We start from the raw sequence: 19,314 nt of genomic DNA, 5'->3' as shown, positions 1-19,314 counted from the left end.
TTAAATGCATAATTATCATCAATCATTGACATTCACCTTTATCCGGGAGGCACAACTGTCATTTTCCCTATTATATACTGAGGTAATTGAAAGAATACGAAGAAATACAACCAGATTATAAAGATAATTTCCATTTGGGTGAAATAAAACCAGTTTTATAGGTGGAAATTATAATAAAAGTTTTGTTTTAGGAAATCATCTGTCATTTTGACAAAGCCTTAGGATACATTCATACCTCAAAGAGCAGAATGATCACTGGCAGGAAATGTCATTGTACACTCGGAGCTGGCTGAATACGAGACTACATAACACCCAAAGTAAAAACACAATAGGAAAACACCCTAAAGTAAAAGCATATTAACTGCAGTGAACCAAAATGAACCCTTAGGAATGGGTCTGGAAAGGCAAAATAAGTTCTAACCTACAAAGCATCAACCTTGAATTATCCAAAAATAATACAGTGCTAACGGCAGTGCACACTTTTCAGGTTTCAGTTTAGATCTTTTAATAAATAAAATATTTATGATGAAATAAATGACACTGTGAAGGAGGCATACACTTCATGCCTTTTATATATAAATAAAAAAAGTCCGACCAAATTAGAATCTACAAATGGAACTTATTTATTATTTAAAAAAGCACAATCAATCGGATCTGGGACAAACTCGCTAAAATCTAGCAAAAACCCCGACTTTTTGTCGAAAAGTATAAAATAGTCCGATTTTTGGGCTAATTTGCAGGACAAACCACAGAAAATTTCAAATAGGATAGGGACCTCTCCCACTGACTTATATGTAGTGATGGGCGAATTTGCGCAGTTTCACTTCGCTGGAAAATTTGTGAAACGGAACCGGCATCGAAAACGAGACTTGAATTTTCGCAGGCGTTTTGCGAATTTATTCACTGGCTGCGAATTGCGCAAATTTGCCGCAAATTCACACCTGGCGAATAAATTCGCCCATCACTACTTATATGCAACCTCAGCAGGTCTGAGATGCCGGATTTTCAGATTCAGACTTTTTCCATCCTCGGGGTATAATAAATCTTAGAGAATCCAAGTTTTTTTTCCCACTAATTTCCCACTAATTTCCCACTAATAAGGATTTTCTAGTAAAAAAAAAAAAAACTTGAATTTTTCAAGTTTTTGCCATTCGGACTTTAATAAATAATCCCCTGCCAGTTGGTCAAATATAATAATAAAAAGTACATGGATAATACAATAAATGACACAATGATTTTGCTTCAGCAACAGAGACTTAATTAGCCATCATTAGCCATAAATAATAGTAGACTAATCTGATATTTTTGGATTACACAGAAATTCCTCACCTACACAAGGTTGAAATTGCTGTGGAAAGGATGGACCTGGTGGTTGTATGCTACTTTAGAAAGATTTACAATCTTACTTCACTTTGGAAATAAAAGGATGAAAAAAAAGACTACAAGAAAATAAAATAGGATGGGACCTGGAAGGATTTATCCCAGTGACAGACTTGACAAAATTTATTGAATTAATGTAAAGAATGAAGCTGTGGAACATTGGGGTTAATATCCAGTGAGGTTACAAAAATGGGCCACATAAACTAAAGAGCTGCCAAATTAAATAAAAAGTAACAAAATGAGAAAAAACAAAAAGTAGCAGGAATAAAGTTAAACAAAACAAGAACTGCACAGTTTTCACACATAATAAACCCAATAACATAAAATACTAATATTGTCACAATAAATCAAATGATTTTTTTCATGAAACTGCTGCAAAAATTTGGCGTGGGAAATTTGCAGAGACAATAAAGTTACCAAGACAGAATTTCGAAAAAAAAGAAAAAATACCCAATTGACTTTAATTAGTGATGGGCGAATTTTTTCGCCAGGTGCAAATTTGTGGCAAATTCCCGTGGTTCATGAAACCGCTGCAAAAATTTGCTGGTGTCAAAAAAAAAAACGTGCGTCCAAAAAACGGACGCCACCGCACATTTTTTTTATGCCGGCGAATTTTCGCGGCGGTTTTGTGAATTTATTAGCCGGCGGCAAATCGTGGGAATTTGCCACAAAATTGGCGCCTGGCGAATAAATCCGCCCATCACTAACTTTAATGCATTTAGAGTCACGCACATAAAAAAAAAATTATGTGTAGAAATTTTGACTAATTTTGTTTTCAATGTGTTTGCAAATTTTTTTGCATTTTTTAGAATTCTTAGGCAAAGCGAAAAGGGACAGATTCGCTCATCACTAGTGATGGGTGAATATGCGCCGCTTCGCCGAAAAATTTGTGAATTTCCTGCGAAATTGACGAAATGGCGATTCTCGTTTTTGATGCTGGCGTCTGTTTTTTACGCCGGTGTCCGTTTTTTTTTTACACCGGCAGCCGTTTTTGACGCGACAACTTTTTTTTTTTTTTTACCCCGATGGCGAATCGCGCAAGTTCGCTGAGAATTCACGCATGGCGAATAAATTCGCCCATCACTACTCATCACTACACAGCATGTAACAAAATGTTAATCTCAAGGTGCAAAAGGGGTAGTGCTATGTTCCAGGTGGATGGTTCCTGACAGTTCTATTTAATTAATACAGTAGGGTTTTGATTGTTTTACTTTTATCTTTCATATTCGATACCTCCTAGTTTTAATAAGGCTTGTTCATTGTGTTGCTAATGACAAGAATATATTATTTATGATATGTCATAAATTCCTAGCTAGAAAGCAGGACATGGCTGCTGGTTGTGGACACATAGAAATCACATGACTCCAGGGAATACCCTTCTCCATGTGGACAGCAAGTCAATAGAAATTGAAGTTCTTTTTTAATACATATCTCAAGTTTTCCTTGAATCGAACAAACACAATCACATTTAATTTGCTTTATCTGCTTCTACTGAAATATTTGCAGGGTGTGTCATGATTTATGGAGCCTTAAAAATAAACTTTTCTGGTCTATGAAATATGCTTTTACTATAGCTTCATACACAGTCACACCCAGTGAAGATGATTCATTGATAGTGACGAAGGCCTCTCTTGCTCTGCTATTCCTTTCTTGTATTAGTTAGAATTTCAGTGGCTTCTCCCTTATTCAAGCAGAATTCTACCGGAAAGCTGGCAAAGATAACATGTAGTATATATGAGACATGTTAGGAGTAAAGGAAAACAAATATTTGCTTAATATCTATTTTTTCTACTATAATTAGTGATCTGGTGCCAGTTTGAAACCTCTATGAATTGGGCATTTAACCCAATAATTCTGTTGATGTAAAGGTTTTCCTTGGATAGCATAGATTCTTATGAATTAAATCTTTATTTTTTTAGCAGTGATAAAAAATCCCACATCTCAGACCTGCTGAGGTTGTATATAAGTAAATGGGAGAGGTTCCTATCCTATTTGAACGTTTTGGTGGTCTGCGCTGGAATTAGCCCGAAAATCCGACAATTTCAGACTTTTTTGGCAAAAATCCGAAAAATAGTACGATTAAGAAATAAACTCAGAAAAAATCGTAAGATTCAGGTTTTCGCTCGATTTTATCAAGCTTGTCCCTGATTCAATTAAATCATGCTTTTTTTATTAATAAATAAGGTCACATTGTGGATTCTAGTTTAGTCAGACTTTCTTATTTAAAAAAAATCAGAAAAATCTGATTTTGATAAATATCCCCCTAAATGTACAACTAGTTGGGGAGCAACACAAGCATTAACTATGCCCCTGAGATGCCAAATAAGGGCTGTTATTGGCTGTTTGGTAGCCCCTATGTGGACTGGCAGCCTACAGGACACTCTGTTTGGCAGTAAACCTTTTTATGCAACCAAAACTTGTCCCCAACCCTGGAATTTAAAATGAAGCACCTGCTTTGAGGCCACTGGGAGCAACATCCAAAGGTTTGGTGAGTAACATGTTGCTCACAAGCCACAGGTTGGGGATCACTGGCTTTGACGATTACAGCAATAGTCAGTTCATTACAACAGAAGAGGTGTAAGTTGTAGATCTTTCTGCGTTCTCTACTTAATTATGTCCCTCTGAAATACCTCCATGCTGCTATAATAAAAAGTAGACATAAACACCTGCAGTGAACTCAGGCCATACTGACCTTTGGGGGACCCTATGACTTTATGGTGAATCATAATTGTGGTGTTTATACAAATGGCCTGTAGATGTCAGACATACTGTGCATACTTCCTGGTAGCTTAAAAAGTGAAAGTGAAAGCTTACTGTTGTGTAATGGCTGCATGACTCTTCTATACTGCATACTCTACTCATCCTCGGCTACCCAAAACATAACAATAATCGTACCAGTGTTGGAAGCTGGCCTGTTTGCAAGCTGGTCAGCATATCATTCATTTTGGAAGTTTAAGAGGAAATTTAGTTTATTAGTACATAGGGCATTTACTTTGTCATCATAAGTAGGCTGGCAATACATCAAGCAAGGCCCTTGGGAGGCATTACTATAATCAGGTCTTGCAATTTAATATTACAAGCCAAAAGCCTTCTCTTGTTGAGCTCATTAATAAGCAACAGGGTTGTAAGTACATAGAGAAATTCATGTCTTTCAAACCTTACAAATGTTGTCTTGTATGCTAATGCGGATACAGAACACGTAAGACAAAAAAGCAATTAATTGTACTTCTGAATCACTCAAAATGAATCCCATGCTGAATAACTACAAGTAAAGCTTCAAATTAAAATGGTAAAATGTCATGGTTAAGTGAAGTCCTGCATTTCCTTAATAGATGTTTGATATGGAGGTGAAAACGACTACGTAAAATCTTTTTTATTTCACAGTCACTTGTGGATTGTTGAAATTTAGGGATTGGCAACTTTGACCCGTTTTGCTTCACCAAACATTAGTGAAACATCAAGAGAGTCAGCAAATACATTGAAGTCAATGGCCTTTTTTTTTCGTGCAACATTGTTTTTATTATCCATTATAGTCTATGGGCATTTTTTCTCATTGAGACGCGGCAAAATATTTTGCTCATCCTTATTGCAATTGATTAGTGGTGAGCAAATTTGTTCCATTTAGCTTTGCTGGTAAATTCGCAAAACTGTGAAAAAAAATCAGTGAAATGCATGAAGTCAATGGGCATCAAAAATTAGTTTTTCCAGCAACAAATTTTTACACAAACTTTTGCTTACACCAAATGAATTAAAGTCAAAGTTTTTAGTCTCAGTGACTTTTCTGTCCAAATGCATTAAAGTCAATGGCCGTTTTTTCTTAAGGAGACTTTTCTGTCTCTGTGACAATTTTGTCTTGGCAACAGTTTTGTCACAAGAAATTTTTTCTCAGCAAATTTTTTTCTGCAGTTTTGCAAAAAAAAATCTGCAGATTGCAAAATGAGAAATTAGTTGCAAAACCTGGTGAAAAAAATGTGCTCATCATTTAAATTGATTTTTGTTTTTGCAGAATATTTAAATATGCATCTAACCAACCTTCACAGATCAAATCAAATTCTGGAATTTACAAAGAATCTATAGAGGTCCAAAACATTTTTTTTGAAATCTTGAATTTCTGAGACATTCCAAAATTTGTGCACTTTGATGGATCACTCTGTTAGCCTGTGTAACTGTCACGTTCGGCACCCTATATCCAGAACCCAAGTTAGGCTCCCTGGTCTCGGCTCTCACTTTTGCCTTTAACGGCCGCCTTTCACCTCGGGAGGAGCCCTCGGCTAAATGGATGCCGCCAGGTCTTATTTGAGAGAGGAGCAAAGCTAACGGTTCTGGACGAGCAAAGGGGCATGATCGTCTCACCAGTATACTGGAAGGAAGAACATCACGAGGAACAGGCAGGCCGGGCCAGCACAAGCAGATTAGAATAGACAGACAGGCTGGGTCAGGATTAGAGAGTGTAGAATAGTCAGTGGACAGGCAAATGGTCAGGATTGGAGAGTTTGGAGTTAACAGGCAGGCAAGGATCAGGAATGGAGAAATCAGAAAAGTTACAGGCAGGCAAGGGTCAAACACAAATGATCAATCAGGATTTGAAATAGCAAAGCACCCAAGAACAAGCTTAATTGAACCTACTAATGGGCAGTGTGCTGATACTTGAATTCCCCTTTTATACTGTTTAAATCTCGCGCCATTGCGCATAACGTCATCATGCCGGCCCATAAACCAGAAAAGCATGCCAGAGCGCTAGCCATAGGGAGACCGGACTTGGAAGAAGAAGGAGGCATGCGGCGGGCGTCCCCGTCGAAGGCATGGTGGGTGCCCTTGCATGCCCAGGAGAAAGCCACTTGACCACCAGTGTAAGCGCTAACCACTAGACCACCAGGGTTCCTTACAGTAACTTGGCAGGTTTTTTGCAGCATCTGCAAATCTCATGAGTATCTTTTTTCTTTTTCAACTTTGATAAATTCAGTTTTAAAGCGAGTAGAAACATTTATTAATTACATCTAGATTGGATGTTCTAATAGAAAAAAAACCTTAGGCTCTTCTTTTCTAGTATGATGAAGTATGTAATTTTTTTGAATACCTAACATTGGCCCTAATCCCTTTGGGCTATATTGTCTCTTTACAGAGACAGGCACTCAGAGAAGGCACTTTAATATTTGCTAAGGATTCCATGGGCAGTAAAGAGCTGGGTATACAAATCTACCATACCTGTTCAAGGAAAAGTGCTTCAGTTGATGCAGGCCATGTCCACCTACATATATTTCACATTCAATTCAGTGGGTGCTGGTAGACAACCATGAAATGACCATGAAGGATTAATTCACACTTGACCAGGCCAACATCTGCTATAAGGAGCAAGTTCTTTATTAATATGAAAGGGCAAGAAGTAGCAGGTAGGCATAGAAACCCACGTTGCAGCGGTTCCCATTTCCCCACAGCTCTTTTTTACCTAATGCAGGTCACACTATATTCAAACTTTAGTTTTAGTCTGTTGCTATTCACACATTGTCCCCTGCAGTGGACAATGGGAAAACTAAAAAACTACCAATTGTGACCTCTTCTTTGCACACTGTGTGGGGCATTGTGAATATGCTCTATGTTGTTGTAATTCTGGAGAAGATGAACTAAATGGCTTATTTATGAATGTAGTAAATTTGGCAAGAGTTGAACCCAAATTAGACCCAAAGTTGGACCAAAACATGCCAAATGGGCTCTTATCGATTACTTGCTGGGTTGTTTTCCTAATAGGTGTGGCACTATTTCTTAGGGATGAGCAAAATATTTTACTGCTTTTCACTGAGAAGAAAAAAATTGTGTGGTTTAAAAAAATGTAGTGCCATTTGAAACATTTTTTGCAAAAAAAGCCCCTTGACTTCAGTGTGTTTGGCAAATTTTGGTGGAATGAAACAGATTCGCCCATCATTAATGACTTCCAATGCATCAATATGGGAGTCATCAATAATGTCATTGGCATCCAGTTCACTTGGTGCAAAACTGTTGCATAGGGACACAGGCCACTAAGGAAACCTTGGAAAATTCTAAGATTCCCTTGTTTCCATGTTTTCAATCTCATACAATTGATAAGAGAGGTCTAAGTGTTTGCATTGATGCCTCCCTCAAGTTGATTTATGCATACATGTCTAGTGATGGGCGAATTTGCGCCGTTTCGCTTCGCCGAAAAATTTGCGAATTTTGCGCGAAACGGCGAAAAATTCGCGAAACGGCGCCGGCGCCCGTTTTTGACGACGGCGTCCGTTTTTCAAAAAATATTTTTGACGCCGGCGAATTTTTTCCGCGAATTTTCGCGGGCGTTTCGCGAATTTATTCGCTGGCGACGAATCGCGCAAATTCGCCGCGAATTCGCGTCTGGCGAATAAATTCGCCCATCACTATACATGTCCAATTTTACATCCATTTTTTACACATAGAGATTATGCTCCTAAATGAACCCTTATGTTACAAAAAAGCAGTATGGGATCCATTATCTGGAAACTTGTGATCCAGAAAGATGAATTAAGGAAAGGCTGTTTCCCATAGACTCAATTTTAACCAAATAATTAAAATTTCAATCAAATTCTTTTTCCTCTGTAATAGTAAAACTGTACCATGTACTTGATCCCAACTAAGATATAATTAATCCTTATTGGATTGGGTTTATTTAATGTTTATATGATTCTCTAGTAGACTTAAGATTTGTGATCAGGGCATTCTGGATAACAGGTTCCATTCCTGTATGATATTTAGGAAACATATAATAAAAAAGATAAAATGTAAATGAATTTAAAACAAAGAAGTTGAGTATTGCAATGCTAATTTCATTTCAGGTATCAGTAGTCTCTGTGTCAATAATACAGTAGTTTGAATCACACTTTGTAATCAGTTAAATTGCAGGGCAGAGTCGTTTGGTTTGACAAAAAGTTAATTGTGTGCATTGGGAAAGAACTTATAATTCACGCTATATTGGTTCTACTGATGAGTCCACAACCTTATAGACAGCACAGTTCTGTCTTTGCCCGTGAATGGAACCGTTTTTTTTTTTTCTTTTTAAATAAACCATATGGGCACCATTCAATTACGTGTTCATTTTTTGATGTGCCATCACGAGTTGATTTTGCAGGGAAAAACAAGTTTTACGCAAGGCTTCCTATTCAATTGCAGTTCCGAATTACTAAAAGCGAACATATTTCCCTCTTTCATTTGCTTATTTTCCCTGACTGGAAATAATTAAATTTGCATAATTAGGGGTGTTCAATTGAGGGTGAATGCTTTTTGCATTGGAAATTTGCATGCAAAAACTGCCTTCTGAATTTGGCTCCCTAGAAAGGTTAAGCAGCATAATTTTGTTGCTCACGACAGGTAATACTACTGTATGCCATTTCTACAAACTGGAAAGAAAGCCTAAATAAAGCTTAATACAAATATTTACAGTATAACCTACTCCATCTGTAACATTTAAGATTATCAAGAGTTATTGAAAAGTTTTACAAGGCTGCAGGCTGAGTATCACTCGTGTATTATAAGGGATAATGTACCCCCTACTGTAAATGATAAGGATATTAGAAGTCACTGAGGGGTTGTTCTGTGACCATATAAAGACACAAGGCTGCAGGCTGAGTTATACAGGGAACTCTGAGTATCACTTATGTATTATAAGGGATATTGTACCTCCTACTGTAAATGATAAGGATATTAGAAGTCACTGAGGGGTTGTTCTGTGACCATATAAAGACACAAGGCTGCAGGCTGAGTTATACAGGGAACTCTGAGTATCACTCATGTATTATAAGGGATAATGTACCCCCTACTGTAAATGATAAGGATATTAGAAGTCACTGAGGGGTTGTTCTGTGACCATATAAAGACACAAGGCTGCAGGCTGAGTTATACAGGGAACTCTGAGTATCACTTATGTATTATAAGGGATAATGTACCCCCTACTGTAAATGATAAGGATATTAGAAGTCACTGAGGGGTTGTTCTGTGACCATATAAAGACACAAGGCTGCAGGCTGAGTTATACAGGGAACTCTGAGTATCACTTATGTATTATAAGGGATAATGTACCCCCTAATGTAAATGATAAGGATATTAGAAGTCACTCAGGGGTTCTGTGACCATATAAAGGCACAGAGCTGCACTGCAGGTTGGGTTATACAGGGAACGCTCAGATTTCTGCTCATGCATCCAGAGGCCACCATCGTCCGTTGCCCCCTACCCCTGAATCGCACTCATGTGCATCCTATTTACCTACAGCTGGAGCACAGATATAGGGCGAGTAGTCCCTAGTGCCCCGGATAAGCCCCAACTTCAAGTGTGGGTGGGTAGCAATTTGTGCTTTATTTTGTGCCACCTTAGACCCAAGACTTTATGGCCTTGCCCCAAATCCAGGCCTGGGCCTGGGAAGTATGAAGTATTCAATCAAAACAGAAACTTCAGCCACATCACAAAAACTGATAGAAACTACATTAATGAGCCACAAGAAGAGTAAAACTGATCTTTGATATCTACTCCACTCCTAGCTCTAGCATTAAACCATCAGAAAGTGACAATGATGAGTAAGGGTAAACCTGGTCCGCAACTGGTATCTGTTCAACCCCTACACTGGCTGCTATGGTTTCCTTTAGCTTCACTATTTGCTTCAATTACAAAGTGTCATGCCACTCGTACAGCTGTCCCTTTACTAAATAAGCCTTACCCCTATTAAAACATGGAGCCTTGAACCATAGAATGTTTTATTCCTATAGCCCTCTTAGCAAGTGTAACATGCCATACTGCCATTACTTAGTGATGAGCAACATTTTTTGCATAGCTTTGCTGCAGAAATTACGCTCATAGACTCCAATGGGTGATAAAAATAGTTTTGACGCCCCGTAGATTTCAATGCGTTTTGACGGATTTTCGCCATTTTGCAAATTTTTGGGGAAGTGAAACGGGTCAGATTCACCCATCACTACACTACTCTGATATGCAGCCGCTAAAGAAGCTCGCCTCGTCTGTGACCTTGGTAGGACATGGCTTGCCTCAGCATGAGACACAGTTAATACATGCAGCTTATTACTATTCTAAATGGCTGGCTTCATTTAGATTTTTATTTTATTATATCAGACAACTAATTTTATTAGCTCATACATCTAACTTTAGTTGCCATGCCAAACAACTAATTTGGATGCGAGTAAAACAAACTGTCCGTATTGATTCTTTAATGAGATGTGGCAGTTTACCACAAGAAACACTTCTTTGGAATGTTAACTAAAAGTCAAGGCGGTCACTGGTAAAACCCATCTCCTCCTTAAAAAAAAATAAAATAGGTGGAGAATAATCTATAGCTATAACTGCACAAACCATAAAACTATACATTTATCTCAGCTGAAACAAAAACCATACAAACAAGAATCATTTTGCTATGAAATTTTTTTTCTGGGGGAAATGTATCCATATTAATCTAGGACAGCAAGTAAATATTTGCCACAACTCTATAACCAATATGGTTCCTCCATCAATTGCCTATTTAGAGGCATGGGCCCATGGGTTGTGCGCCATTGTTCTAGTTGAGTACAGAGGTGCATCGGGTTTGTTTATATCAGTCTTCCGTATAGTTACTCTTTGTTTACTGATCAATCTACTCTCCCAACAAACAGAGGTCTGTTCCACCTAGCAGGAGAATAAAAAAGTCTTCTGTAGGCTTAAATATCTAATGGAGACTATTTTATAGTTCGATGACTAAATCGATTTTTCTGTGACTCAAAGCTAAAAATCTATCCAGGGTTCCCAAATCTATGAGAAAATATTCTATTCTGTATTGGTTCATGATCAAGGAGAGATCTCAGAACTAGTGATGATTGAATTTGTCCCATCTGGCATCACCGAAAATTTTGCAAAACTGTGAAAAAATTGGCGAAATGGCAAACCAATTGGCAAATACATTGTCAATGGCTGTCAACAAATTTTTTTTTATGCATGAAAAATTTGTAAACAATTTTTTATCACTCGAATTGTATTAAGTTTTTCTTGTGGTGAATTTTTTGTCTTGGTCACTTTTTGGTCTCAGTGGTTTTTTTTTTGTCCAAATGCATTAAAGTCAATGGGTGTTTCTTTCTTATAGCAACTTTTTTTGTCTCTGAGACAATTTTGTCTTGGAGACTTTTTTGTCAATCTGGATTTTTGCCGCATTTTCGCTAAAAAATGTGCAGATGGCGAAATGCAGAATTTTGCCACAAAAAATTCCTGGAAATTCGTTCATCACTACTCACAACTCCTACTAGCTGCCCTCCACTCCATCCTTAGAAAAAGTTATTTATTTAATTTTCCTTATTTATTAGCACTGACCCAGGCTATCTCTGTTAGCTCTTGCACTAGCTAATATTTTAACTTTCACATTCTTAATTGAAAAATAAAATGGGTTTGTTTATATAATTACAAATCCATTTAGCTCCTTCCTATTTTCGTCAGGGCTACACGCCTGCAATTTTTTTTCAACCTATCTTGCCCATTAAAAATTGCTTTGGTAATAAATGTCAGGTGCTAATGGGACAAATGCTAACTAAGAAAAAAATTCTTATTAATTCTATATGATTTAACTCTTTTTTTGTATAATGTGAGATTTTGGTCGACTAGGTCAAATAATTAGGGCTGCTAAGTGATTTGCTTTATAACCTATTTGTAATTAGGTGAGACACTTCCTTCTCTTATAACCAACAGACCACTAAGACTGTTTACTTGCTTGTGTAACAATATCCCAATTTGTCAGGCAAATGCTCAGTATGGTGTACAGGTATGGGATTCTTTATCCGGAGCCCATTATCCAGAAAGCTGCGAATTACTGAAAGCAGAAAGGCCATCTCCCATAGACTCCATTTTATCCAAATAATCCAATTTTTAAAAAAGAATTTCGTTTTTCTGTGTAATAATAAAACAGTAGCTTGTACTTGATCCCAACTAAGATATTATTAATCCTTACTGGAAGCTAAACCAGCCTATTTGGTTTATTTAATATTGACGTGATTTTCTAATAGACTAAAGTTATGAAAATCCAAATTACAGGAAGATCCATTACCCAGAAAACCCCAAGTCTCAAGCATTCTGGATAACAGATCCCATACCTGTAATATACACAAAACAGTTCCCTGATATAGTCCTGCTTGGACCCATAGCTGCAACCAGCAATTTGACCCACGTGTTCCCACTACCCGACCCACAATAGGCCACTAACCTTCCGACCTGGGGAACAAGCAGAACCGGAAGTGACATCACTCTGACGCTGAATCTTTGCAAAAAATAAAAAAACTGCAAGAACCACAAGGGTGGGAGGGTTCAAGCCCGAACCATTGTTGGGTACCCAGCTGGGTTACCCACAGACTGCCTGCATGGCCAATGAATCAGGGACTTTTTGCACCTAGTGTATCAGCATCTTTTGGCAGACAATTTGTTATAGATGCTAATGCTACAATTAAGACCTTTATGTATTGGAGGGATAATTGCTGGGAATGTATTTCGACAATATCTGGAGCACTGGCTTTGCCAATTCCCTGCCAGATTGAAGTACAGAAAGAGGAATGAATTGGATTTGGGTTCCCTTGCCCAAAAGTAGACATTTCTTGAACCTTTACTAGCAATTTGATAGAGGTACCTCCACCATCAGTATTAACCCAGTTCCCTATAATCCAAACTGCGTTGTAGTAAATATCTATAATATCTGTAGCCGGAGGAACTGGAAACCGCAGGCTGTGTCTATGTACTGCATCCAATTTCTATATGAAAACAGCCAATCATAGCTGAACATTTATAGAAGGGTAAATCCAAGTCACTTTAATTCTATGCACATATACAGTAAATCCTAGAGTGGAAAATGCCTTATTGTTTGTATTGATCAGCTTCAATGGTGACACACCAGCATTTGATGCCATATGGGCTGCTTTAAACATATGATGTGCATGCTAATGATGCCACTGCTATCACTGCTGTGTTATTAAACAGTGTCATGTCGGTACCATAGCTTATATTTCTATGTCAGAATTTACACTGCCGTGGCTTTTATGGCATACTACTGGCAGTCAAGTGATACGCATGGAGGCTATTTTACAGTATGGAAATAAAATAGTAACAGTACTTAATTACATCAATTATGGGATGATTATTGGACAGCGAGGGGTTGAGCGGCTGAATTTGTTGTTGCTCTAAACTAATACGCATTTACCCTTTGTTCGATTTAAAGCACTTTCATTGGAATGGGAGCTTATGTTGCAAATGGTTTCTTCTTAGTGTGTCTCTTTTGAATGATGCATTATAATGTAAAGACAGTTCTATTGGAAATTAACATTATTCATCCAACTTGTTATTGTTCCTACTGCCATATTCCAGGGCTTTTTATGATCTTAAAGGGGATGTGTTGGCAAAATATATTATACCCTACCAAAGGTTCAGGCTAATAGAGCCCACACAGGGGTAACAGTTTTTTTTTAGAATTGCTCCCTGTCAACGCAAGGACACACACACTCGTGTCGAGAGCTCCCGGGGCAAGCAGCCATGTCAGTCAGAGAGCTTGCCCATAACATGCCTCTGACATCACGCATGTGCGAAAAATGAGCAAGTTGAATCATTTGCTCATTATGCGCATGCGTGTGCCATAACATGGCTACTTGAACCAGAGTTCTCTCCCAGTGTGAATGTCTTATCGAAGGTGGAGGGCATTTTTATAGAAAAAAACTACTGTTACCGCCAACCGGAGTGCAGGCTCTATTAGCCCACACCTTTGCTTGGGGATATTTTGCCAACAGATGATCTTTAAATGACTGTATCCTTAATATTTGTGAATATATATATGAGTTGACACCTCAAAGACTTTTCAAAATATAACTAATCACATGATTTCAAAATCCCAGTTTGCTTGAATTCTACTGGTGAAACACAGTGATCATTGGTACTTCATTGTGTTAGCGTTTGTTTTGTCATCAGATGTTAATTTTTTGAGACAGAATATAATGCTATGCCCTATGTGAGACAATCTGAGCTTGAATTAAGGATTGCAACTCACCCTTTTAGGTACTGATGCTGATTAAAACATACCTAATGAACGGATGTATAGGGTTCAACTCAATCCCTGACAAAGGTAGGGGTGGGAGTCTGGGTGAGAGTACAACGTATAAATGTATTCATTAGATATCTATTAACAGTGAGTGTTATTGTACAAATTTCTCTATGACAAAGTGGGGTTTGGGGAACCATGTAAATAAACTTCCAGTGGGGGGGCACATTTACTTAGTGTCAAAGTGAATTTCCGAATTCAAAAATTTCGAAGTAATTTTTCGGTACTTTGACCATTGGATACTCCAAATTCGACTTCAACTTCAATTTGAATTGGAAAAACTTTGAATATTCGACCATTTGAAAATTGAAGTACTGTCTCTTTAAAAAACTTCAACTTGACACTTCGCCGCCTTAAACCTGCCGAATAGCTATGTTCGCCTATGGGGACCTCCTAGAACCAATAGACAACATTTGGCTACGTTTTTAGAAGTCAAAGGTTTTTTTTTTTGAAAATCGATTAAATCGTTCGAATCGAAGGATTTAATCGATCGAACGATTTTACTTCGATCGCATATGCCCATATTTGATCCAAAAAAAAACGTTGACTTTGAATATCATACTACTGCAATTTGATGGTCGAATTTCGATGTTTTTTCACTTCGAAATTCGACCTTTAGTAAATGTGCCCCCTAGTGCCAGCATTGAGCAGTACTTTTAGCTAGTTAATTAAAAAAGCACATTAATTACAGTAGATTACTACAATCATATGTTTTCCTATATGTGTTTCTTTTTTTGGTGGGGGGGGAGTGTTGATACTCCCAACTCTATTACAGGGAGTTCATTACAGATACTAAATATTTATATATCATTAAAGCAAATGATTAACAGGTCTGAGATGTTTTTGCTGATAAGTGCAGAACAATATAGTAACAAACAGTATGAGATACTATACCGTAAGTGGTCTCCAGAAAGACCCTGTTCAAATATACATTCTCTATTCTTCTCTCTAAGTGAAATAATTGCAAGCCTATTGATCTCAGTGTTGGTTATTACTTTTTCAGAAGTCTATTCCTTAAGGCTCATTGTAAGTCAAGTAACTGTACCATTCTTCATTGCAGTATAATTCTGGTTTGAAATTAAGGTTCTCTTGACAGATCCTGAATATTTCTTATAACACTTTTAAATAAAGTAGAACTTTTTTTAAATAAACCTCAGAAACCTGGTGGGCATACGATTGGTTAATTTAGATTTCCACCAAAAATCCACATTAAAATAATAAAGGTGTATTGGACTATTGGGGATAATGGGTCAGATTCAATTTGATGTACTCTAATCTATCATAACCTACAATGTCCCCTTATAGTTCCATGGCTATAGAAAAGCACAATTCTGCAGGCCAAGTGATCTTATATGGTTTATAGATCTCTTAAATGACTTTTATGTACTTTATAACTGTCAACCCAGGAACACATTGAGGCTTATTTATAAACATTGGGCAAATTTGCTCCTGGGCAGTAACCAATAGCAACCAATCAGTGATTAGCTTTTTTTCAGCCAGTTGCAGGTTGAACACTGATAGCAATCATCTGGTTGCCATGGGCTACTGCCCAGGAGCAGATTTGATCAGTGTTTATAAATGACCCCCATTACATCTAAACTGTCTCCCTCCACCTTTCCAATCAGTGGCGTAACTATATGTCACTGGGCCCCACAGCAAATTCAATTTAGGGCCCCAAAATATTGATAAGGTGGCCTGTTCTACCCAGACATATTAAAATTGGCTATTAATTAGGGCCTCACTGGGCTCCCCTATTCTACTGGGCCCCCCTGCAAGTGCAGGGTCTGCTTCCTCTGTAGTTACGCCCCTGTTTCCAATACATTCCAAAATGGCCAGGCAATTCAGTGAACTTGGCAAAACTGCCACATAAAAACTGAACATATGGCCACATTAAATGACTCTCTGTCAACATTCTGAGGCCTTGGATAAGTCACTTTATTTCCATCTTTGAAAGAACAGAAATATTGCATACAACTGGTAAAATATTTAGAGACATGCAAAGCTTACCTCAACCAATTTGTTGGCATGCTCACGGAAGACTTGAGCATATTCCTTTACCTCTTTCTCATTGCCACTCTTTGCTGCCTCGATAAGAACCAGCAGGGGAACATTAGTCTCCAGGAAGGAATCTGAGATATGGTCCATTACTGCCTTCCTAAGCTGTGAAACAAGGTTTAAAAATAAGAACACATTGTTTTATTGGGAAATTTATTTAACATGGAAATCAGCAAAATTAAGCTGTCTTTTAACATATCTTAAAAAGTTTTGATTCTTTTTCTGTTCTTTTATTTTTCCTTTGAGATCTAATTATAAGGATCTAGTGGTGAAGAAACAAATGTATGGAAATGATCAATACTGAGGATACTAAGAAAATTTTCAAATATGTTTGAATGAGTCCATATGGTGAATATATTGGTAAAACAGTCAGATTTACTTGATTTATTATTTGCTTTAAGACTCATATTGGCTAAGGGTTCCCATTACTCCAGACAATGGTTTAAGTTAAATAAAAACTGTATCTGTCCTACTGTATCTGTCTTGTTACTATTACTCCTATAGTTCACCCAGAATTTCATCCTTATGGACCTTTAGGCTTGGCGTCTAGGAAAAATAGGGCAGAAAATAATTAATATCCAATATAGATTGTTATTTGGTTCAGAATAAAAAGACTTCATAATTATTTTGTTGTGGATGTTATTTGTAAATCTTAACCGCTGTCGCAAAATTATGCCAGTTTTGACACAATTAGGCTGAAATTCAGGATGAAAATGTAGCACAAGGAAAAAAAATGAATGATGACGATGGCACCGATTTAAAACACTTTGCCATTGGATGAAAGAAGAAAGACGCATTTTTCAATGTATATATCAGTTAAAAAAAAGCTTCTTATTTTCAATGGTGATATGAACCATTAATTTCTGCTATTGTAGGTTTCTGTATAAATCAACACAAGCTCAGAGAGAATGGAATAGAATAGATCATTCATCTTCATGGTCAAAATCAAGGTGGCCATCTAGGTGATCGACTTGCAGATCTGTAATGTTTACATTTCAACAGCATGAGGTTGAAATTATAAACATTTGCTCACAACGCTTTTCTAAAGGCAAAACCATGTGTGGTCAGAAAACTTCTCATTTGAACCAGATGCTGCTCAGTAGAAGTCGCCATTCATCCTGCAGCATGCCAACTCTCGTGCCATACTCAAGAACCATCCTGGAAACAAATCACTAGCTTGCTGCTATTAGAATTTATTTTACAGGAATCCAAACACTTAAAATGTGAAAACTCAATGAGCTTCTTGCTAATAGATGGGGCAAGAAAGTACACATCTGCATTAATGAGCAAGATTAAGCCAATCTATTGCTCTTAGGAAGGAATTTAACAGACTCAACTCCACAATATATCCATAATGAGAAACTACAAATCTTTGAAGATTAAGCACCTGTTTTATTATGAGAAAACAGATGCTTTGGGGAAATATTACTAAGAATGAGCATTTACATTTCTTCATTTCTCTAAACATGAAAAAAAATTACAGAATTAGTTTGAGGAAAATAATAAGCAACATTTGTTCAACGAATTACTGTTTTTTCTCTGCCAATCATTAAAAAAATAAACAAAGACATTTGTACTTCTATAATATAATTACTAGCATTCGAAAAGAAAAAAATTCCAAATTTCACTTTTTATTACTTGTCACAAGGAGATGAGCACCAGGGATTAGAGAAAAAGAGCAAAAACATTAATTCTAAAATGCCCTAAAGATATGTTACAGACTACTTCTTACTGGGTCTGTTAATGTCTTACAATAAAATTAAAAAAGTGAATGTATAAGGCATAAGACAAGTATCCAACTGTTAAGCAACTCTAGAAATTAAGCATGAAAAAAGCATAAATCCATCAAGTCCAACCAATTGACCCCAAAGGAAGGTAATGTAAACAAAATTTCCAACAGTCAAGGAAACAATTAAGCTTCACAGTAGAAAAAGTCCTTCAAGATACATAAATTGCTATTAGCAATAAAATAATTAAAAAGGGCCTATTAAAGATAAGGAAAACCCAGTATTTTCAATTACAATCACAGGTTCTTTTTTCTGATTTTTGAAAAAATGCACTGGTTCAGGGAAAAAAAAAACCCCCAGCATAGTAAGATCCAAAAATGTTACTCTTTTGAGTATGTACAAGCCTAACGGTGACCATATATGGGCAGATTAAAGCTGCCGATATTGGTCCTTTAGACCTATTCAGCAGCTTATCTGCCCATGTGTGGGGGCTTCCAATGTGTCTCCCCGATCAATATCAGGCCAAAAATTGGGCAGATATCGATTGGGCAGGTTTGATTTTTACTGAGATCCAGGACTCCATTGGCTAGTTAATGTGTTCCTACGACCCGTCGGCACCTATTTCCTTCATATAAAATGATTGGCCCTAGGGCCAAACGTTCGGATTTACCCAATATCACCCTGCCATTGGGCATGTTTGGGAAAGATACGCTCATTTGGTGTATGGCCACATTAAATTTGTCAAGGCACAATCAAGAAAGGTAAGGAACATGGCGACTAAAAGGAATACATAGGGGAAGAGTTATCAACATTTTTTTATCCATAAGCACAACACCAACAAATAAATCAAATAAAATTGTGAAAGCTGGTGAGTTCATGAAGAAGTCAATGGAAGTCAATGGAAGTTGAATTTTTTGAATTTTTGACAGCCATTGAAAATAGAATGTTAAAAAGTGATCAAGTTTTTAAATGTTTTAGTTTCTTCATAAATAAGTGCACATTTAAGATATTTTGTTTTTTAGAATTTCCATAAACCTGCCCATAAGCAATTGTAATCACTAAGTGAATAAATAA

General features: G+C 37.1%; 1 protein-coding gene across 4 annotated transcripts in view; it reads right to left on the bottom strand.

Annotated features, from left to right (window-relative positions):
• Positions 1 to 19,314, bottom strand: part of LOC108706501 (catenin alpha-2) — a 922,761-nt gene that overhangs the window by 196,445 nt on the left and 707,002 nt on the right. For all 4 annotated transcript variants that reach the window (XM_018242984.2, XM_041579365.1, XM_018242983.2 and 1 more), the window contains one exon: positions 16,466 to 16,618. In XM_018242984.2, coding sequence (XP_018098473.1) covers positions 16,466 to 16,618 — 153 coding nt within the window. The remainder of the gene's footprint in view (positions 1 to 16,465; positions 16,619 to 19,314) is intronic.

Source organism: Xenopus laevis, chromosome 1S (assembly GCF_017654675.1).
Source record: "Xenopus laevis strain J_2021 chromosome 1S, Xenopus_laevis_v10.1, whole genome shotgun sequence".
NCBI classification, from domain to species: domain Eukaryota; kingdom Metazoa; phylum Chordata; class Amphibia; order Anura; family Pipidae; genus Xenopus; species Xenopus laevis.
This window is presented reverse-complemented; position numbering and strand designations above follow the sequence as displayed.